The sequence below is a fragment of the Struthio camelus genome, chromosome 3 (assembly GCF_040807025.1).
Source record: "Struthio camelus isolate bStrCam1 chromosome 3, bStrCam1.hap1, whole genome shotgun sequence".
Lineage (NCBI taxonomy): Eukaryota > Metazoa > Chordata > Aves > Struthioniformes > Struthionidae > Struthio > Struthio camelus.
The window spans coordinates 131,428,964-131,452,782 of record NC_090944.1 but is presented as its reverse complement, the minus strand read 5'-3'; the positions used below and the strand labels follow the sequence as shown (position 1 = coordinate 131,452,782).

Here is a 23,819-nt window from a genome sequence, read left to right as displayed (position 1 = left end):
TTAACCATAGAAAGAGCTGGACGCTGACCGTTTAGATAGGCAAAGTTATGTGAGTTGAATCCCACCTTAGATCCCACCTTGCTGCAATTGTGGTAATGGGACATGGCAAGTGACTACAAAGTAGCCCCACCAAAGTTGGCATCCCATCAGGAAGCCCACAGAAGGGAGAATAGAAAGTAAAAGACTTAAAGCCCTATACAATAGCCCTGCATGTTTCAGGTATCAGTATTTTACCCAAACAAAGAGGAGGTTGTGCTTCAGTCCTGGTGGAACGGAGTCTAACGAGACCCGGAGGATCTATTCAACTGTCTGTTAATAAGTCTGAACATAGCTTGAAACCCATCTGGACGATCCCTGGGCTGTTCCTAAATCTTCTTTATAAATGTCACAAACAGATTGGGAGATTATCAAAATGATTTTTTTTTTTTTTTTTTCTAAAGACAAGGTTCAAACTCTCATCACATCTAGAATACGAAGCTGTGTATCACAAGGGCAGGGATATGGTGCTTCTGGAGTGCACATCTAGAATGGAGTATATGAGGACAACACATCTTGAAGAAGAATTATGCTTTGTTCACAAAGAATAAGTAAATGTATTAAGCTACTGGATTCTTTTAATACTTTTAAAAAGAGGGAAAACAGCAGACAAATAGCTATTCACATGATAAATATATTTTCATACCTTGCTAGCTTCCACCATGGTAGGCAAGAGGCACATATTAAGTTCAGGACGAGGAGGACGAATATTGCTCTTTCCCCCTATTAATTTCAAATTTTCACGACATGGAAAATAAGGTCCGAGAGACACTGTAGTATAAGTTAGGATAAAACAGGGATATATTAAAAAAGGTCAATATTTGAAATTAGCAGGGCACATGATAGATTAATAACAGTGTAATATAACTTCAAAATACGATCACTGAAATACCTACTTGGGATATTACTGTGGTGGTATGTACAATGATTGTGCTGCAGAAATGGAACCAGAGTATGCAGGAAATCATGAGGACTTAAAAGTACAAGCTCCTTGAGGACATCTACAAATAAAAAGTTGTTTTTGCTATTACACTTTGTTATTTCTTAACAGCAAACAGTTTAGTTTATGGCTCATGCATTTTCAGACCTAGGCTCTTTAATATCACTTTTGCTAGTGCGCATCGTGGAAGTAGGCTTTACTGTGAATAACATGTAAAGTGAATACACCTAAATCGGTCAAGATTCCCTTCACCTCCTCCACTAGAAGAAAATCTGCTCCGTGTTATATCAACAACCAATGAGAGTGGTGCCAGGTTGCAGAAAGTAGAAGCTCAATAAAATTACCCTCTTTTCCTTCTTCTTTACCATATCAGGTTTGATGCCTGGAAAATGTCAATCAGCAGCAGCCAGGAGGGCAATGAGAAAGGCACTCAAAATAAGGGGAAAATGCATACAAGTCACAAAAAGAAGGTTTAATGCGGACAATGTTTTAGGCCTTCATCAACATGCATAAAAATGAAGATTTTACCCATTAAACAATACTTAAAAACCTAAATAAGAAAAACTTTTCAAATAGGTCTTCCAATGCAAGAAAGACACTTTTCCTATGATGTCTATGCCTACATTTTATAAAGCAAATCCATTCACTCCTACAAGCTATTTAAGCTTTACGTTTATTATTATATTTTCCAGTAAATGGATCATAAAACCAGACGCTAAGAGCTGTTACTCAGAGTGACTTGGTCGCCATGCATCCTTCTTCTGAAAGGAGCTTTAGTTACTACTTGGAATTTCCATGAGAGATTTGGGACTTGATTCTAAACTCACTAACACCTGAATTCACGAGTTACTCCTTATCACGTAACCTCTTTTTAAAATAAGTTCTGTAGCAAAGTGGCTTCTCAGAACGAACGCCAACTTTTTGTGCACACAATCTGCATGACTAGCAAAGTACAAATATTAATTTTAACCTGATGAAAATAAAATTAGTTAGAAGAGCAACTTTGTTGATGATATTAATAATAAACAATCCTAGTCTATATAGTCTCTAACGAACATTTGCAATTCCAAAACCAGAATTTAAAGTTCAGCGCAGGTAACTGCACAGAGATGGTTCTTCCTGACTGCAGTTATACTATTATGACTTACCAATACAAGCATTTCTGAGTTCTGGAGGACTGTACGAATTCAGCAGAGTTAAGAGCTTATGGGCAAATTCAATTCGCTCCTGCCACTGAATTAGAGCTTGCTTCACATCTGCAAATGCAAAAAACACACAAATGTGCTTATTTTAATTTCTCAATAGCTCTTGAAATAAAGCAGAAAATTTTACTGCTGAACTTCTTCAAAAACCTGTGGTTTTTCTCCTCTAACGTGATTTTAATCAGTTTAGGAATCTATGACGTCACTGGTCCACTGCTATCAAATTTACTTCATCTAGTTTTGCATTACGTCCATAAGCAATTTAATAACTAAACAATTTAATAACTGTTAATAATCTCATCTCTGTTACTGTACGGAAATTGTGTCAGTTATTAAAACCAGATAAAAAGCAAGACAAAGTGTTAGTTTTTGGGTCATGACAACTTAATTAAACGGGAGAACAACAGGAGAAATCCTTTAAAAGAGTTATAATCCAACCTTTTCTCTGAAGATACGGACGTGTTGACTTCAGAACCGAAAGGAATATAGACAGAAGTTCTACCAGATCTCCAGTCACATGGCAGGCTGTGGCCTCATGGTACATCATGTGCAATGTGTTAAAGGACTATAAAAAAGGAAGCACAACTTTCTGTTGCCAAATACATACACCCATTATCATTTCTAACTCTAATCTAGAGACACTGCTTTTAGATTTATTTTATGCTCAAAAAAGATGCATCAAAATGTACTGTGCTAGAAATAAAGCTAGGGAAAGATGCCAACATTCAGAAAGAGAGTAAGTTTAGATACACAAGTAGTATATTTACTAGGAAGGAAGGAAGGAAGGAAGGAAGGAGAGAGAGAGAGAGAGAGAGAGAGAGAGAGAAAGAGAAAGAAAGACTACACGAACAGGCATTTTACATAACAACTGGACACAACTCTTGACCTGCATATATAGTTTTGGCAACAATGAAAAAGAGGTAGTCTTGTCGGCGAGTTAAACTGAAACTCGCTTTTGGTCATAATACTGATTTTTGTTCTTCTCATCTAACCCAAAAACTAGAGCCATATCAAATTTTTCACGTGTGTGCCGGAGGAAAACTGAACCTGTAAGACTTAGTATAGCAATAACCTCTACGCAAGCGGCTACCTACCTCTGCTCAAGAAATGAGCACCTTGTGAACACATCCACAGCTTAAAAAGAAATACATTAAAAAACACCCTGAACTTTACCTTCAAGGTAAACCCTTTAAACGTTAGCGAGACAGTCAGGCAGCCTGCCAATTACCTTTGACTCAACACAATTACAAAGTTTTTCGTCTTTATACATAGCGTTTATCTAAAACTAGTAGGCAAAGCGTAATCGGAGATGCTGTATTGTTACCTCTCTCTAATCTCAATCTTCCTGCCTAGATACAAAGTGATATTAGAGATGCAGAAAGAAAGACTCATAGGTGAATTTGGGGAAAAAAAGGTAAGATTAATACAGATGCCAGTCATGCTTCAAAAGGCTGCTTAAGGACATGTGATACGTGATTCTATGTCAGATAAATTACTTTTCCGTTTCTAACTAAAATATCTTCTGGGCACCTCTGATTTATAGAAAAATTGGGAAGGAAGAAGCAAGTCACTTCCCCATACCACAAAAATTCCAGCATGAGATGTAAAAAAAATATATTTAATCTGCTGGGATATTTCAAGGATAAATAAATAGTAATCTTATTCCCTATAATGCAAAATCTTCATATGCCATTTTTATATTACAATGAAGATGAAAGATATACAGACAACCCTGCTAAAACCCTGCGAAAACGGAAAACTCTTTTCTGGATGTGACGACTGCTTGATACAGTATTTTTACACTACGTAAAACACGTTCAGTGAGCAAGTGAAAACATAAGGCCTGGTAGCATCAAGCTGTAAAGCAATTCAGCTAGGGGCTGAACATCAGTTTCATCTAATTTCTAGCAATGTTTTTACCTGATGATGATCTGCATCTTATATTAGGCATTCTTTATAATCTCCATTATCAGTGGTTAGTACCGATCCAAGTTAACTAAGCTGTTAAACAGCAGTTCCTGTTGCACATACACATGCTTGTATGTTAGTCTACTTATGAGTTTCGCACGTGAACAAAGCTATAGCTCGGTTCCTAACTTTTTAGCCCAAGTTTATCGAACGTAAGCGTTTAAAAGACAAGGGGCAACAGATATTCTGGAGGAACTAACCGCAGTGAGCCAATAGGCTTAAATTTGTAATAAGCTTGTAAAAATTTAATTTTCAAACAGTACATCAGTGTCTTCATTTTTATCTTTTCTATTCGATTCTGTAATTCCAGCTTTTTCTATCACACTTTGTGGCAGAAAATACAAACCAAGATAAAAAAGTTAAGAGAATTTTTTGTAAGTCATATAAAAACAGGACCGGAATCAACCTCAAAGCATCATCTAATCCATCCATATGCCTTAAGGCAGACTAAATATATTTATATCCTTGACAGAAGTTTGCTCAAACTACTCTTGGAGACTTCCATTTGTGTTGGCTTACATCTTCCAAAGCAATCTATTCTAATATTCCATTTATTGCACAGTTACAACTACTGCCTATCCAGTTGTTTTGTACCAGTTTATTTTCCCTAATTACACTGTTTTGCATGTGCCAAGAATGAATTTCATCTTATTTTTACACTGTTTCTCCAACACATCCAGACCATTTTGACTTTTACTCCTGTTCTCAAGACACACCTAAATGCCTCCTAATTTGTGTTGCCAGCATATTTAATGACACTTTCTAGTCCATCAGAAAACTTCATAATGGAAGCGTTGAATAAAATCCAACCTCTTCCACCCACCCTAAAAGGAAAAGATAACTTTATTTGCCCTTTTTTAGTCTTCCTGTATCTCACTCATCTTCAAAGAGTTGCCACTAACGGTTCAGGGTTTTTCAGCAACGTCTTTTAGGTTTTTCCTACATTAGTCAACAGCACAGAACAGTACCAGTGGATCTGTAGAATGAAACAGTCGGTGCGGAGGGCCTGACATCCAAACTGCACGCATTTCACGGCTGCATTATTTATTCATTTTGTTTCTCTATTTCGGATTAACTCTGGTCTGGTCGCATGGACCAAATGTCCATTTGCAGCTGGAGTACACGATGTGCGCTCCTGAAATACCTCTTTAGGTTTAGTGTCATCTGAAAGGAATATCGTTTACGTGCTCTTAGACTGCTCCTTCTTGCGAAGGAAAGCAAAGTGGGTAGGGAAGATAGGGAGAGTTGCCTTAAAAGTGCACTTCTGATCTGAACTGACAGCCTAAGCATTCAAAAACGTTAAGCGCAATAGATATCTGAGTATCCTTTGTTATTTCTGTATTTCACCTGTAACCTTAACCCTTTTTAACTAGTAATAACTCTGACTGTGCGCTCCCGTTCACTCACAGTTGATCTGTAATAAGAACGATGCCAAAAAAGCATAAACTCATCCCTCTCAACATAGTCTGTTGGTGCTTTCCCTCTGTGTTGAGAGGCAGACAAACATTTTGCTCAATCTTCCTTTTACTACCAAAGAAGCTTCATTAAAGAAGTAAAGACAGGGGAAGTATGCATGTAAAGAAAGTAAACAACGGTTTCTTACTACTCCTGACAGCTCTGGATAGCTGCATCTCTTTCTGCTTAGGTCTTTCTAATTTTATCCTTCCATTCTCCTTTTGTTCTTTTATACTCTGTCCTAAAAATCTTTCTTTCCATTTTCTGCATGCTTTCTTCTTGCACTTCATGCCAATGAAGAGCTTCTGATTTAACTGATTTCCTATTATACTGCCTACCCTTTCTTCACATTTGGAAAGTTGGGAGCTTTTTTTCCCTCTTGCAATTATTTGTAATTTTTTTCGTCTTAGACTTGCCTCCGTGACATCTTACCAGCTAATTCTCTGAATGTATCGAAGACTTCTGACTTCCCTCCTCCCATTCTTAAGGGACTCATTTCCTGTTCACACTCATCCAAACTGCCTCCCAACTTCACCTTCTCCATCAGCGCCTACATTACAATTAGAATCCATTCCGACTCCCCAGTCATCTTCGCCGCTTTCTGCGTCAAGAAACTGTCACCAGCACGCCCAAGAACTAACGGACAAATGGTACTGTGCTCCCAACGTTCCCCTCCCAAGGCAACCTGCAGGTGTCACAATTCCATATTATTTCTGAGTCGCAAAAGCCCTCATCCGCCCACCTTCCTGGTTTAGTGATCTGTAGCAGAGCATACCACAAGAACTCCCATAATCTTTGCCCTTTCTTCATAACTTAGAAGCTTTCAGCAGATATCATTTGCCCTCCGTAGCAGACCTCAGAGCAAGCGTATCTATCCTTGATATATGATAGAACACACCACTGCTTTCTTGCTCATCCTTCCTATTTAAGCTCCATCCTTTTATAGTTATTCTACCAAGTCACTGCTATCAATTAAACCATTTATCCAGTATTAAGATTTTTATTGCCTCAAATTTACTCATTAGATCTCCTGCATTACTGTTTAGAAATGTAGAATGTCTGGCAATCTTTTCTGGCCTTCCTATGATCCGTAGAGATCTTGTTTTATTTCATATCTTTATTTTAAATGACACCATATTAAAACATCCTACAGCCAACACCTTTGTAAGGAAGGAAGCGCTGAGTTGAGAAAGCGAGATGTTTATTTAAATTACACAACAAAATACTTACCTCAGTCATCAGAATCAATCCTCTGTTAAACACAACAAGAAGTCTGTCTTCATCAGATTCTAATAATATTCTGAAGGCACTAGGAAAAAAAATCCAAGCATTTAGAACTAAAAACTGCTTATCATCCTCCATAATTCACACAAATTCTGTATTTTAGAAAATAATCACAGAAGAAGAAGAAAAATCAAAATGTAATTGTTTACTTCTTAATTTAAAGATGCCTCTAATGTCAGCTTACTTTTTAAATAGCCTCTTATTCAAAGTAATTTATAAACAAACTTTACAGAGGCATTATATCCCAATAATGTCTGGAACAATGTTTAAAACTAAGGAAAACAATGTACTTCAAAAGACAGAAGTTCATGCTTCTCAAATAATGCATTTACATAGAAGGTTCAGTTAAGCATACGCTTGGACTTGTACATGTATAAAAATATTTCTGTCAGAACATTTTATATAGTATAACAGAAAATAAAGGATGTGCTAATAGCTGATTGATCATTCATCTCAAGACAGCAATTCTTCCAGCACATTTGGGAAGTCTGGTTGCACTCGATGACAGATAATTAGATACAATCCCGCAAGTAACACAGGCCATTTCTCCCTTTCACAAGAGCATTTCAGTCCATCAACAGCACCATTTAAAACTCTGATGCCTGGCCTATGCGCTCAGGCTATTTATAGCCATACTCAAAATAAAATCAAATAAAATAAAACAACAAATCACCTATGTCAGATATAGTACTACGATATACTCCAAAAAAAAAAAAAAAAAAAAAAAGAAGTGAAGATATGATATAGGAAAACTCTGTCCCACCAGCACAATTTCTAAATAACACTTGTGCCCAAGAATAGCAAGTGTCAACCCAGCAGATGAAATTACTGGTCTGCCAATCTAGACAAATCGTGGTAGGCTGGGGTAGGAGAATGGAATTTCGGCTTAAATGCTGAATTTGCAAGTTTGATTGATTTTAGTTTTTGTCAGGGGCTCTGCTAATGCCATTTTGCCACGGTCTTTCTTTTTGAGCAGTGACAAAATACAACTTGTTTTGCAGCTGTTTATTGCACAATATTTGCTTAGTTGTATTAATTGTTAGATGATCAAACCTTCTAAAATAAATTATTTTCACAAACGATAAGACTTTGGAAAACAGTTATAACTTTATTGTTATTTGTTTACCTCTGAATAAAAATATCCTTGCAAATTTTTCAAAAAGAGTATCAAATGAACAACCATATTTTTTATGGTACTTCACGTTCCATGAAATATATTCTTATTCAGACAAGGTCAGAGTGCTATACTACAACTTCACTATTAACGTACCTTATTAAAGTAGTCCAACAAGACCGTCCATCCAAGCAGCGCAAGTAACAGCTTATGGTTGTTTTCTTAAATTGCTTTATATCTTCTATCTCTTCCTCTCTCATGTCTGGTCTCTGAGCTACAAATAGTTGCATGAGGTTAAACAGCTCTTCTACTGCCTACAACACACAAAAGTATCAGGTTAGCAGAATCTCTCTCAATACGTTATCGTTTATATCTTCTTATTTATTCCTCTGTATTAGTTCTACTAAACAATACACAGAAGAAATATATGTAAACAATGTTAGAAGGGAATATATTTTAAGCTTTATAGCAATGTTATAAAATCAGCAGAAAACATTTGAAACTTAAATAATTTAAACTAAATGGTTCCTAAAAGCTAAAAATCAAATGTAAAAGTTGTGGCTATTTCTTTTCTATCTACAATGCAGTTTTGTTTTAGCCTTCACTATTCATTGTGTGGATTAGGGGACACAAACTATCTGCTGATATTCACTACGTAGCCTATTGCTCTGAAGAAGTTAGCAGCAGATTTAAAAAGAATACTCTGAACTTGTGAAAATATCTGAGATTACCCTTCCAAACCTTAAAAGGATGTAAATAGCAAGACTATTTCCAGACAGCCCGAGTGTAATTTAACCCATGAGCTGAACTAGACAGAAGTTCAACACAGAAGACTCCATACATCCTCCTACTCTATCCAGTGAAGAAAGGTCTATACTCTTTCTGTCCTTGCATACGCATAAAGGACCTGAGAGCAAGAATCACTGAGTAATCATGCAAAACTCTACACTTTGCCTCTTTTTTCGCAAGCCTGGTTTTTCACCATTACCCACACAGTAGTTTAACTAGTACCTATTTTTCTACTGCAAGTGTCGAAACACTGTAGAGACAGTGGAACTCTCAGCGTCCTAGTGCCTTACAAAAGGTACACAAGCGTTCCCAAGCGAGCCGCAGGCCATCCCCTGTTTAAATGAAACAGGCTAAATCTTGGTCCTATTCAAGAAACTGAAAGCAAAGAGGAAACAAGCTGGGAATTCCTCCAAGTCTGCCCGTTGGACCGCTATGCGCTTTCTTGAGACCACTGCTGAATGCTCCTTCCCTGTGCCTCACAAACCGCGGTACACAATATTGAAGAAAAGCAGAAACATCAATGTCTGCTTCCTCAAAAAGCAGATGCCCTCCAATGGCCACACAAAAAGGGAAAAAATCCAAAACGCGCTCCCCAAAGAACAGCATCTAAACACATTTTACTTACTTACACAGGAAATCAAATACAATACTTTTACCACTGGATACATTAAATAAGTAATTTTATCTCTTTCATTAAAAGAGAAGTTCAGTAAGGGAGGAAACATTAAAAATGAAATCCCATTCTTCAGCATCAATCTACTTACTCCTGGGTACTGACTGGCATGTGGCGTGAGATTCTTGAAGGCCCACTGGATATTCTGGTGAGAGGCCAACTGCCTTGTGAACGCAGGGGACTGCTCACAGCAGAGGCGCAGGATGCCGTAGTAGGCGGGGAGCATCCCGCGGTTAAAGAGCACCACATCCTGATCGTCATGGTCTGCGAGGATGTAATTGAAGGCAATGTTCTTCGTCACCACAGGATTCTGCACAATAAGGCGTACATTCTCTGGACAGTCAACACACACATTGTACCAAAAAGACAGCAAAGCCTGTTTATTGTGGTTAGTGGCTATAGCCGGCTCAGAAAGTTTAGGCTGGAAAAGATTCCACAAGTCCATGAAGTACGTAGAAAACATGAGTTTCTCAGTTTTTGAGATCAAACAGTATGTCATGAAACTGAAGTAGGGCACCAGTTTTGTAGTGCCATGAACGGCAGCATCAACATACAGCTTAGCTCTTGAAAGAAGGCCAAGAAGCACATTGTAGACTTGATGAAGAACTACTGTAGTATCTGGACTGAGAGGCAGATCGCGTGTAGGGATGTGCAAGGAGCGGGTGGATCGGAACATCTGACGGAACGAATTGCTTGGAATAAGCGACACCAGGAGATAGGCTGCAGCTTCAAATAAAGACAAATTTGTTACACTGTTGGAAAGAGCATAAAACGCTTAATAGTCATTTAAACAGAAGTTAAATTATGTCGTATTTCCCTCACGGATTTCAAAGCATTTTACAAAAGCTGGCAAGTATTACTATATATTTTTTTACGGAGATGAAAAAAACTGCGAGTAAGGTTGGCACAAAGCGGGTTAAAAGAGGTGTTCAGAATAGCATTCAGGTCTCCTTACCCTACATTCGTGTCTACTGCTTTCCTCTAACTATTGTAACATGATGCACCCTACTACAGACACACAAAACTAGATGATGTTGTTTTATGAATAGATTGTCTACTGCTTCATCAAGACATCGTTACTTGTCTACAGATCTCTACAGTTTCCAAGCTGCATCTCCAGTTTCCATATGTCTCTCAACCACAGTCCAGAAAATATGGTGAAGCTTAATGTATTCTATTAATGTGGGATTCCTTTCATAAAAACATTTAGAGAGACGCCACGTTTTTTAGTGATCTTGGCAATGGCATGGCAGTGTGATTCCTGGCAGAACAAACTAGGGAGCCAGGAGACCCTGGATTTGGGGAGAAACATAGGCTTCTCCCGGATCCACAAGGTCAAAGGACTCAACAAAAGACTTCATCTGTGATGGGTGAAAAAAACAGCAAGTCCTATTCCTACCCACAGTGCAACTATGTGATGAAAACTCTATGTGGAATGTGTTGGAATAGTCCTTTTTCTTCTTTTGAGTTGTCCTGAATCACGTAGATTAACTGCGTAGGATAAAGAACCTGCTAATGTATCATTCAAGTTAATAAACAAAAATATGCCTTTCACCAACTCCAGGTAACATGTCTTGATGAGGAACCACAGTTGTATCAATATTTTAAAATATAGCAATGCTAAAACAATTGCAGAAGGAAGAAAAGGCAAGCTCAAGGGCATCTGTTTCATTCATGACAGCAATAGCACAGGCACAACTACTGGCCACAACGAAAGAAGCCATGTCTTTAATTTAAATTAACTTACAAGTTCTCACTCTAGGATAGTTGTGTGCCAGAAGAAAACGTTCAACCCAGTTTTCCATATTTTGCAGCACCCAGCTGTGAGCTAGTTTATTTCGAGGTGTTTGCACAGCCAGCCAATCCAGGCACTGAGATGGGTTGTATTCAATGACCTGAAAGAAAAACAGGAAAAGTCAAAGAGAACCTTGATAGTATTTACTGATTGTATCATGTAACTAAAAACAACGATTAAGACTTTCAACAAATTTTTTCAAAATCAGGTAGAGCTTTCGAAGCACCTACACGACTTAGGTTTTGTGGCACACTAAGCAAAGCCTTATTAAATTTCAGTGGGGTTTGTGACTCTAAAACTTGTTTGAAGCTTTTGAAAGCACAATCTGTCATTCAATCCAGGAGGTCGCTCTACATATCCTTTTCCGCACGTTTTCTCTTTGATGTAATTAACAGTTGAAATGTAGAAAGAGAAAAGTGAACAGTCTTCTCTTTATAAAGAAATACATTTTTTTTAATAGTTAACGCACAACCTTAACAGTGAATCAATACTTTCTGAACATGTTATATCAAAAGCACATAAATGGTATGCGAATATGTTCATTTAGCTTGATGCTCAGGGTAACTATGATTTTTATGAGCACGCAGTTTCAAGGAATACAGTCATCTAATGCTTCCCAAAGCTAATGAAAAGTGTGCGGCGTGCTGCTGTACAGTCATGAAAGCATTACAGACGTAACGAGACGATGTACCTTCCTGTGCTTGTCTGGTTCTGCGTGGACGGAAATTTGCTGACATACTATCAGGCCAATAAATGTAGTTCTTTTAACTTGCTACTTTTAAAAACAGTTTGCTTTTTACCTTAAGGTCTAGGTACCTAGATAAGGAAGAAGGAACTCTGTCTAAGGAGCCACAGGAAGTAACTGCCTTGGTGAAGCCATTCCCAACTAGCATCACCCACCTGAAGAATACGAGAGGCTGACGTGAGCAGCTTATAAAATTTTAATCTCCATTTAAAAATAAATATATCAAGAGCAATCTCCTCCCTTTTTAGAAATGACAATTTGATCCGTCAAGTTTTCTCCGTAATAGCTAGAGGAAACCTCCAAGAAAGAGGCTAACTGTTCACTCTCTTCATCACTCCATCACTTCTCAATGACTTCTAGAAACTGGAAGGCTTGCAAAAGTTGTTTCATGCTTTAAATCAGTCTGTCTATGCATTAACTACTGGGCCTCCCATCCACGTGTACGTAATTTCTATCTCTAAATCTTCTAACATGTCAACAACGTGAGGATCATCACGCTAGCAACACTGCAGATCGAATTGGTGACCTCAACTGTTAAAAACTCGGCTTTACATCAGAAAGCGGCCACCAACTTGCTTCCTCTGCAGGTTCAGTACGTGTAGCGGCAATGAGGAGGGAAATAAAAAAGAACATCCTATGGCAAGTTACATACATAAAATCTATAGTTAGTGACTCAAACAGGAAGCTCAGGTACTTTATGTCATAACTTATATATTGCCATAGGAAGCTTAACTTCAAAAACTCTTTTGAAAAAGTTTCCTTATTGTTAAGGGAAAGCCAAAACCTACCACTTCCCCTTACACAGAAGGGGGTTAGATTAATTCTTGACCTTGAGATCGACTGTTTGAACTCTTCTTACTTGAGCTGCAGGAGTTACAGCTAGTCCATATTCAGATCAAACACCTAACAACAGCTTGGTATACGCCTTCCCAGACTACTTAACTGTTTTTATCCTGTAACTACTCCTAACCAGCAGTAGAATACTCATGGATCAAAAAACCATACTCTACCCCAGACCATTTCAGTGGATAAGACAGGTTTATATTTTATCACAAGCTCGAATTCTGCACAGTAATAATCTTTCACAACCCCTCTCTGTTGAGTTATTAAAAAAAAGAAAAAGAAAAAAAGGAAAAAAAGGGTGCTAAAGGGAATGAAGATTCAACAGCTTGTCCTCAACAGTCCTTCAGTTGGATATATTGTTCTTAGACAGTAACAAACGAAAACAAATTCAACCAGAAACTCAAACAGCAGTTAGCTGAACTAAAAGCTTGAATTCCTAATGCATTTCTCAGATCAAGGAGTTTATGCTTGTGGCACTCTGTTAGACAGTCTTTCTCCCTCTCTTTAGAAACGCAAGTAAGAGTTCTCCTGCACCACAGCAAATATCAGATTTGAATTAGCACTTACATTAATTGTTAAAGTGTTAATGAATACAGAGAACAAAAATATGTAGTTGATATTCACAGAATCAGTACATAACGGGCAAAAACACTGACAAAGGATGGGCCTTGAAACATTGCAGACCTTGACAAAGGATAACCGAGAATAATTAGAGGAATTTGCCCACAAGAGGAAGTCTAGATCCTTACTATGAATCAATTAATTTCTCCTTAAACTAAAGTTTAAAGTTAAATTGAAGTACCACTTAACTAGAATGATGTTAAAATAACACAATTTACAACAGAACTTTTCATATCTATTAACTGTTGCTGTTTATTTGGAAGAGAAATAGTCACAGAAAAAGATTATGAATTGATGCAGCAAGGATGACAGTGTAGTGTAAAACCCTTTCAAATACTTCAGTGGAAAAGAGTGTCAAAGAAAAAGGCACTTCAGCTTCTGTTTCCTTTTACATATTTTACCTCCCATATCCTCTGCAGGATGTAAGAAGCAAAGGGTGGCATTCCTGGGGGTCCACCAGCAAACTCCATTAGCATGGTCAGCAATTTGAAAAAAGGATTGGCTGCCTGTAATGCATAAAAATAAAAATATCTATTTTGATCTATTTCATTTTACCCAGTAATTTTTTAGGAGACGTTTCTTGAAAAAAATCCAAATATTGGCACAAAAATATATTTCTATGAACTTCAGACATGAAAATTTTAAATACTTTTAACCCCTTACTATTTCATCTGTGTGTGTAATCCACATGTGTATATAGTAGAATTAAGCCACTGGTCAGAGCTAGCGCATGGCAACACGGCCATACTAGACACGACCAGTAGTAGAAGCATACAGCTACAAGAAAATAACATTTAATACATTTGCAAGCCAGACATTATTCTCAAAGGGCAAATATTAAGCTGCATAGTGTTGACTTTATCAATTTACCCTGTTATATACGTAGAAGGTATCACTACCTCAGATAAGCTATTATTTTCATGTGGTTGCATAACACGTACATGAACCCTGAAAAGTTTTTCCAAAAGCATCACATAATTATTGAGGGTTTACACCGATCGTTATTATCGGCTTACAGTTTCCTTTTGAAACTTTCAACATTTCTACTCTACCATGTTAGCTCTAACTTTGAATTAATTATTTTTAAAGTTTGCTAAGACTCACACAGCTTTTAAAAATGCTTTGATAAAATGGTTACTATTATTATTTTATACCTTGCACCTCACCAAAGGTGTCTATTGTGCATGTGTATATGTGCAAAGCAAAAAAGCATAAAAACGTAGCAAATATTAGCATGAAGGAGGGAATAGATTGTCATCTGATAGTGCCCATTCTATCACACAAAGCAAAGCTGTCATGAGAATCATTTAGCATGTGCTTCTTTCCCAGCCACGATTATGTCTCCTCTGCTTGACATGCCCTCAATTTTTCCTGATTTTTTTTTTCTTTTCCGACAGCAACATACAAGGATGTCCTTGCGTAACATACACTTCTCCACTCTGCATATATTTTTCATGCGGAATCCATATGGAACTCTCAGTATTTTTGTTATCATCAGGGCAGGAATTTATGCCGACTAAGAGATGTGTTTGCACGCACAGAACTGCAAAATAGTGCCCCAAAACGTGAACAACCAGATGATAAAGATACGTGGAGAATCTAGAAATACATTATTTGGCTTTGAAGAAAACTTTTAACTGAAACTGTGAACCAGATTTCTGCTTTAGAAAACTTAATATACAGTGCAGTTAGACTTTATTTTCTGTCACAGAAACTTTCATGGATCATTTTCCATGCAGAACTTTTGACTAGCAAAGGATCAAGTAATTTAAAACAGAAAAATATTAATACAAATTATTTAATAGACAGGCAGTATGTTTACATACCTCAGGAGTCAACTTTGCTATAGATGTGAAAAGCATGGACACAATCTTAAAAACAAAACAAACAAGACTCACTTAGACTTATGCTCATTCAGTTAAAATAATAAATCACCCCATTATACTTTTTAGAAAAGATCTTAAACAAATAGCTATAGTCCTAATACCTACATGTTCTGCAAGTCGATTATTGTACCGGCACAAACTGAAAATGAGATTGCAAGTTTGCCTAATGTTGATACCGTCGCGGATATGTTGAAACAAAAAAGGAAAACCCTGTAACAAATAACAAGATATTACTACAATCTTTATAATTACCTATGTACACACACATACACACATACGTGTCTATTTTTTTTTTAAGGCTTATGCATTTATATCTAAATGAATTACCTTTCCTCCAGTTAATGCTGCCATGTCATTTTGTGACAAAGTTAAATGCCTAAAAAAAACGAAAATCTTTATCACTTATTTGGAAACTATTAAGTTAGGTTTAAGGAGACATACAGGACTTCGAGTGTTAGCTGATAATCCTCAGTATCCCAACACATAAGAGAAAATACAGATATTGATATAAAACTGAACAATACTAAATATTTTCTAATTAGACCAAAACCCTCCGCCCCTTAAAAAACAAATGAGGGTAACTGAATGTGATTGTGAACAAGGATTTAACTCAAATCTTTTATTTGGTCAACAATGACAGAATATTTACTTCAAAATTATCAGTGATACAGCTTACCCACATACAAGCTCATTCATGCTTGTTAAAAACAAAAAACAAAACCCAGAAAAGCTCTAACTGCATGCCAAACTAACTTAAGATTAGAATTTGCTTTTGGTTTTCCATTTTTCAGAAGCTCTTGCCTTTCTGAGCGAGACTGTTCAACTAGAAGAGCAATCAGGGCAATCATCTTTTCAAGTGCAGCAGGCCTGTATTTTTCTTCTGCTAAAGAAAGTATATCTTCCTCTTCCTCCTCTTCCTCCCCTTCCTCCTCAGAAAGTACTTCAACCTGTGGCTGAAGGGGAAAAAGGATAACTTCCAGGTAGACATTTTGTGCCTTGATTTCAAAGAGCCTGTAGATGGTGCATATATTCTGTACTGGGTTTGGTGGGGTTTTTTGTTTGGTTTTTTTTTTTTTTGTTACTCAAAACACCTTAACAAACTTGCCTGAGACAAATCAGATAAATATCTAACTACCTCATTTTCATATGCAAACATTCATTTTGCACAAGCTAAATGGTATTTCCAAACGCAAAAGCTGGACTGAGGTCACTACACAACCTGATAAGGTGATCTATTTAATAAAAGAAAACGCAAGTAAATTAAAAAGCCGAAGCTGTACAAAAGTAGTAAGCAATCCAATTGATATCACTAATAGCATCACAAGAGCAACTTAAATGGCTTCTACTTAATACCTATCTCTTACTAAATTGAAAACTGTGGTTTATAGCATAGTCAATTCAGCATCTTTTATAAACACGACATTCACCTAAACACTAAAATAAAAAATTATAGGAGTGTAGCAATTTCACAGCTGAAAAACAGTTCAAGAGACCAAGTGCCAACCATCACATAAGTAAAATACGAAAGACTAGTTCTCATTGTGAAAGATACTCAAACTTACATTTTCAGGTCCTTTAGTTCCCATATAGAAATGGACCATTGTCGATATGGCTTGCAGTGAAAGCAAGAACTGGCTCTGAAATATGTAGATATTGAATTACTTGGAAAATACATACATGTATATACATACACAATTTGCAAAATTTCAAGGCTATACTCACTTCCTCTTCTCCCATTTTGGCAAATTCGTATAGAAAGGCAAAGTACTCTGTGAGATGTTTACTGTGAGGCTTAACACCATGCTCCATAATGGACAAGAGAGTCTTCACAAAGCGAGTTACACAAGAGCGACTGCCAATGTCTTCCACGGGACCATCCATGTCATCAGAACTGAAAACATAGCCCAGTTTAGATACTTCACGGGACAGATGGAACATAAAATGATCTAGAACCAGTCCAAACAAATTTTCAGAAAAAAACAAGTCTTCCACTCTATCCTGCTCTAACACTCAGATCTCTGACACTTTGTCTTATGCCAGCTAGACAACAACACTGCTTAAATTCCAGTAGCATCCATCACTCCAAATGCTGAATGGTTGTTAGAATTAGTATTTTGAACCTAGATTCTAACGAGAAAAAGAACTCCGAAAATAACTGGATTACGGGCTCTCCTACTTATATCATCTCCCCGATTTGCATGTCAAATTCCCTGAGTTCCAAGAAAGAACGCTGCTACGTCTGGCTATGCCGTGGCACTAGGGAAAGGCAGTTTCCTAAACACAGAGGGAGGATCCTGACAAGACAGAAAACATACATGTTCAGCCTTATCTATCCACTAAAAGTTGGATATCAACACTGAACAAAACAAGTGGCACAGTCTTTTAAAATAAGGCTTCCAGAGAAAATTAAATTACACTTTTTGTTATGAAAAATGTATCTTCATGTTCTGAATTTTGTTACAGCATTTCAGTTATCACAAATTCTGCCATTTTTGCTTAGGGAAAGGATCACAAGTGTAACCTAGTACGTTAGCAAAAAAAGCACTCGTTTTCTTCTTCCGATGACATCGGTATCAACAACAATATATATTTTATAACTGGAGATAAAGTGACAGTTTTCTTGATAATTAGCAGAAAAAAGATCAGAATCTAATACTTTTTTCTACGTTGTGACTAAAACTGTGATTTAGTTACATGGCACAGGACTGGATTCTAACCTCCAACCTCTTTATGTTGAATTTAAAAATTAAAAATGTCCCCCGTGTATCTCTGGATCCAATTTACAATCACACCATCACGAATAAGTAGCCATATTTATACCTGCAGCTGGCTTTGGACGCTTAAAAGAAAGGCCACCCTCAAAATCTATCCTAAGGGAACAAACATCTTAATTAACGTATCTATACACACTGACTTCTCCAACCACAATAGTATTCTTAAATGAATGAGAGTTATTTAGTGTAGAATAATAAAGAACATTTGAAACAGTACAGTTTTTACAGGATCATTTTGAATAATCCAGCAGCCACTTTTGTGTATTGAAACTCCTGAAATACAAAGAAATTTTCAGGTGCTATGATTTTACCAGTCTTCCATTCCTGGCTGGAGATAAAGATGTGCATGCACTGGCCTCAGCCTCTGTATCACGTGAATACACAAACGCTGGAACATCTGCAAATACATAAGTAAATAAATTCTTTATTTTTTTTTTTTGAAAGTATATGACAATACAAGTTTTTGCAGCAAAGAATATTAAGCCTCCAAACACTCTTTCCAGCTCTGTGTGATTCAAAATTAAAGCTGAGACTGAGATGAACACACTTGGATTGTAAGTGTATCGACATATCAAATTTTAAAGGAATAGTCATACCTGATTTTTTATAAATAGTTCTTATGGAGGAAGCCTAGAACAGCTTTTAATATTAACGTGCACTGCATAGTACTGAAGCATGTCCTTAAGACTGCTGGCCATAAAAGTTATTTTTTATTCTACCCCCCGTTTCTGAAATATTTAGATATTTTTGGCAAACTCTTTCTTGTTTTGCCTCTGTCTGTAAGTGGGACTTTGTGAAAATTTTAAGGAGATTCTTTCAGGTTACTTTCATTTACAAAACATTCATCAAGGATTAGAGCTTTACCTAAGAACCAGCATAGTGTTTCCCCACAAAACATATTCTCTTAATGAGGTGCTCTGCAAACAGAAAACTACGCATGTCTTTCTACGGAATTATTACAATGATAACCAGATGACTTAACCTAAATGGAGGTTCAAGTGAGAAGAAGTAATTGCTGATAATAAGTTTTTACCTAGACAACTTGCAAAGAAAGTATACATATAAGTGAAACTATTAATAATAGTCATATCTTACTGATAACTGTGAATATTCAAATGCTGCTAATACATTTTTTTCACTATTATAACATTCCCAGAAAAAGGTATTAATTCACCCTATTGCATAAGGCAGAAATTTTTTTTACACAGGATCTTCAAAATTGTGCAGATCACATGGGAGTTGCAGAAACCATGAATGATATGTATTGTCATATTTTGTGACCCTAATTGTACAACCACAGCACTATATTCATAAAGATTTTGTTTCAAATAGTAATGATCCCATAGCCAAATATATTCTCTCAATCGTAAGCAAGAACGGAGAAGAATAAGACAATTAAAGGTATCAATGAAAACTTTCAGAATTATTATATGTGTCATAATAATTAGCAATTTCTGTTCATGGGTGAAGTAGTCACCTGATCTATAAAATCATGTTTTTTTTTTCTTACCTGTCTCACAATCTGATTGGGACACTTTATTAGAATCTGCATTGGCCACCAATCATCATCAGCCATACGGTCCAAAAACCACTGCAGAAGGTATATACTTGGTTAGTTTTGTTCCAAATCAACAAGTCTAAAAATATATTCTAGTCTAACTTTCATTTTGCATGGTATTAAAGTTTAAAGAGATATTGATGCTGCAATTATTAAGCAGAAAGCAAATATTAATTCAGAATGGAAATCTAAATGTCCTTGGTGCACGAGAAGGAAGGAATAAAGATCAATAGCAATAAACGTTAATGTAAATTTACATTCAGTATCTTCTTATCCCTGTATTCTGCATGCCATTATTCATTTATCTGGAAGGATGATGTCAACAGAATTCAAAATGATGCTCACAATGAAGCATAAACTGAAGAATCTTGCAGAGTAGGGATAGGTCTACAGAAGAATTCAGTTCCTGAACTAGATTCCTTCTCGTTTTAAATGTGGAAAAGCCTTACTATCTCCAGAAACAGAAAACGTGTAACAGTAACAGAGAATCATTCATTCAAAGTTAGACTCAGCAAATAATTCAGATGAGTCTTCTCATTCCCAGAATATTGTTTTATTCTCAAGGAAAGACAGACAGTTGAAAAAAAAAAAAAAAGAATCCAAGTTGTTATTCCTTTTAATTGTACCTTAGTGTTCCTTTACTATTTTAAATGTCTTTACTTATTTTAAGCACCTTCGGACTACCCCACGCCAGTGAAACTGTGTCACCCAACCACTGAATATTACAACATGATTTAACAACCTAGAATTTATAAATTAACAATGAATCTGATCCATTCGTATTGAATGAAGTCTATTGCAGGATACAGTACATAATAGGGGTCCTTGTACATGCAAATTATCACAGAAAGTCTATCATAATTTTTTCTTCAATATCTAAAAACTGTGTTTTCACCAACACCACAGTGAATTCTTTGCCCGTGGTTTCTCATTCTGTCTCCACTTTCCCCCTGACTCCTTTCAAGCAGCTTCCTGAGGGGTTTTTTATTATAAAACCATTACTCGATTCTTTTCCTCTTTCTGCTAGAAGCTTTTAGTTTTTCTATAGATTGAGTTCAAGATCCTCAGTTTCACTAGCAAGACTCTGTATGAATTTGTTTTCAACTAACTCTGGCACTCTCCGCTCTTACTCCTCTCCTAAGCCCCTTCATTGCTCCACGGCTTTTATCTCACTGTTCTCTCTTCCATTCCCTTCCATTCTATTCCTTCATCACGAATTTGTCTTTCTACTTCTTTTATGTGATCTCATTTAAACTGCTCTGTAACATAAACTTATTCCATAACACGAATCAATATGAAATAATCAATCAAATAAAGAGGATGTGACACAACTAGTCTTTTATTCCGGATACAAAATGATTTTGGTCTGTGACCTCACCATACGTTTCCGAAACCAAAAGACAAGTTATTCCCCAGGATCTGCAGTGGTCAGAGAGGATGAATTTCATCTCACAGTGCACAAATATGACAAACACAGTAGCTCACACCCCAGAATATCCCAGGGATATGAACCTCTAGGAAAGTAAAACAATGCATAGAAAGTTGGTTTGTACTTGGAGTTCCTAAGTCACTTGCCTCACAAGCTGCCTGACTGTTATTAAATTGTTTTGTTAACAGTTCAATCCACTGAAGCATTGTGGGCTGTAAAAGAAATAGAGAAAAAGCTGTAACTTAAAATAATAAATTAAAACTTAATCTTTAAACATTTCTAAACGGTCAGTTAAATTACTGAATGTTAAGAACAAACATAGTTAACAAACACTAAATGTTTTACAAATGAGTAATGAGTTGCATCTACACAAAAATAGCAGTATGTGCTTTGAAACTAATGCTAGTCATACATAACGTGTAGTTGTTATCTGCGCAATTCTGTCCAACTGTAATTGCAATCATACTCTTCCTAACCCTGGATGGATCTAGAATTAGTAGTGCTATGCCACCACAGACTGAAAGTAAAATCTGACTGAAAATAAAGATAGCTCAGATGAAATCAAACTCTCTCTTTGCTTATGCTAATATTTAAAACTTAAAAATTCATGAGCACATCATGAATGGTTGCTCAATGGTAAACAATCTCTTCTAAGCTAAACTTTTAACAAGTGCTTGTTAAAATTACAGTTCTCATCTCTGAATCATCCAAGAATTTCCAAACGAAAAGAACGCAAGGTTTGTTGTTCCTGATGTTGTGCTGAGACAAAGCAAGCTAAAACTGGAACACACATTTTCTCCATTGTGCAGCGTTTACTATAAATTTATTAAAATGCCTTTTTAATTTCATATAATCTACCGAACATTTGCAAGTAAGTAGAATACCTTTTCCTTTGAATGGATAAATGTCTCTAGTACAAAGGAAGTGCTTAACTGAAAAAAAAGAAAGGTACCGTTAATTATAAAATGCCTGAGTTAAAACATAACGAGCTCCCATTTAAAATAAGCATTATACACTTTTGAAGTGTTTACCTTTGCTGTCATCAGGGAAACCGCTTTTGGATCTGGTAGTGTGCTTGGGATGCTACTACACAGTTGCCACATAAACCTAGAGTCAGTGATTTTATTTGTTAATTAAAATAAATAATGAAAATCCGCATAAAGAAAAGACACCTTAAAACCACTTTTTTAACAAAAAACTTACCCAAAATATGTATGCTCAAAAATGTTCTTGTCTTGAAGAAATTGCATGTTATCATGCCATATCCACTGAAGAAAAAATGCTAACATCAGACACAAGAAAGCAGTTTATTTCACTATATAAGCATGATTTTAATGAATATTTAAACATTTGACGTGGCAAAGAAAATATTTTTTCTCAGGAAAATTATTCCCTTTATTTGAAAGGATTGGTTCAAACTTGGTTTACTCTTATTACAGCAGATGCTAGTTTTGCCTGCTATACCACTGCAGAGCATACCTCCGTATCCTTTCCTTATTCTGTGATCTCATTTTTGCATCTTAACTACTCCCATTTTTAGGCTGAAGTTTTCAGAATTGGTCCAACATCTTTAAAAAAAATGTGAGGTCAGGACCACATTTCAGTGTCTGCAAGAGTATAATAGCTTAAAATAACCCTCTAAGTACCTAGTCTCTCTAACTCAGATCAGTTAGACTTTCAGACAGCCTGGCTTGGTATAGCTAAAGGTTAAAGCTCTGACCCAAAGCCTCTGTGAGCTTTTGATAAATTCCTGAAGAGCAAGATTTGACTTTCCATCATCATCCAGAATAGAATTTCATGCCAGGTCCCTCTGTTCCTCTTTCTGAAATCATGTTTTTGATCAAATCTGTTTGCAGCATTTTTCACATAAAAACAATTTTAAAGTTTCAAAACTTTCATGTTCACAAACTGAGAAGGACAGGAAGTACAATCTGATTTGCTGGCTAAGAATGAACAGTCCTTTTAACTTAAGAGCCAAACATTTGGGAGATTTGATAAAGCAATACTTTGGGCCAGAAGGAGCAGAGAAACTGGCCAATATTCAGTCAATAAAAAGGGAGGAGACCCACTTGCAAATCCCATTTGGGGGATATATCTAGGGCAGGGAGGTCCCTGCCAACATACTCTGTGCTCCTGTGCTTTCTCTTTTGCACTTCCTCAGACCACGCATAGCCTAAACAGTACCTTTATATAAATAGTCACGTGTCATAAGTTAGAGCAGCCCTCAACACTTGAGAAGAACAGAGAGAAGTAGCTGTTGCAAGCTCGTGTTTCCCCTACCCCTTTTACTAATACTTGGGCTACTCTCTGCAGGACTACATGCAGGAAGGGATCCTTTTCTGACCGTTGCTCCTTAAAGTAAGCACAAGTGGTTGTGTTCTTATCTCACTTTCCCTGAGAATTTCATAATTGCACTTGGAAAAGTGCAAAGAAAAGGTTGGAACTACTCTCTTGTTATGTCCCCTCAAAGCAATAAGCTGCTGAGTAACTGAGGCTCAGAAAAGGGTGGCGGTTAATCAGAATACTTCCTGTAATGTTACAGCTGTTAAAAAAAAAAAAAAAAAAACACTGAGAAGCACTCACAAGAAAACAGGGCTCTCACATTTTTTCCAAATACGAAGCAGAATGATTCAGATATTTGAATTAAAAATTACAGGACAGAATGAGAAAACATCTCTCAAATTTATAAGTAATGGAAATCATCTTA

General features: G+C 36.6%; 1 protein-coding gene across 7 annotated transcripts in view; it reads right to left on the bottom strand.

Moving 5' to 3' along the window:
* USP34 (ubiquitin specific peptidase 34) overlaps positions 1-23,819 on the bottom strand; it is a 155,574-nt gene that overhangs the window by 11,503 nt on the left and 120,252 nt on the right. For 5 of the 7 annotated variants that reach the window (XM_068940330.1, XM_068940333.1, XM_068940331.1 and 2 more), the window contains 21 exons: positions 22,316-22,380; positions 22,144-22,219; positions 21,997-22,044; positions 21,259-21,324; positions 19,636-19,716; positions 18,437-18,522; positions 17,074-17,242; positions 16,914-16,988; positions 16,153-16,304; positions 15,679-15,727; positions 15,457-15,561; positions 15,292-15,336; positions 13,867-13,971; positions 11,209-11,356; positions 9,553-10,187; positions 8,156-8,313; positions 6,832-6,910; positions 2,617-2,743; positions 2,125-2,232; positions 933-1,037; positions 683-807 (listed from right to left, as the gene is read on the bottom strand). In XM_068940330.1, the coding sequence (XP_068796431.1) occupies positions 683-807; positions 933-1,037; positions 2,125-2,232; positions 2,617-2,743; positions 6,832-6,910; positions 8,156-8,313; positions 9,553-10,187; positions 11,209-11,356; positions 13,867-13,971; positions 15,292-15,336; positions 15,457-15,561; positions 15,679-15,727; positions 16,153-16,304; positions 16,914-16,988; positions 17,074-17,242; positions 18,437-18,522; positions 19,636-19,716; positions 21,259-21,324; positions 21,997-22,044; positions 22,144-22,219; positions 22,316-22,380 (2,607 nt within the window). The remainder of the gene's footprint in view (positions 1-682; positions 808-932; positions 1,038-2,124; positions 2,233-2,616; positions 2,744-6,831; positions 6,911-8,155; positions 8,314-9,552; positions 10,188-11,208; positions 11,357-13,866; positions 13,972-15,291; positions 15,337-15,456; positions 15,562-15,678; positions 15,728-16,152; positions 16,305-16,913; positions 16,989-17,073; positions 17,243-18,436; positions 18,523-19,635; positions 19,717-21,258; positions 21,325-21,996; positions 22,045-22,143; positions 22,220-22,315; positions 22,381-23,819) is intronic. The other 2 variants (XM_068940332.1, XM_068940336.1) reach the window with 1 other exon arrangement.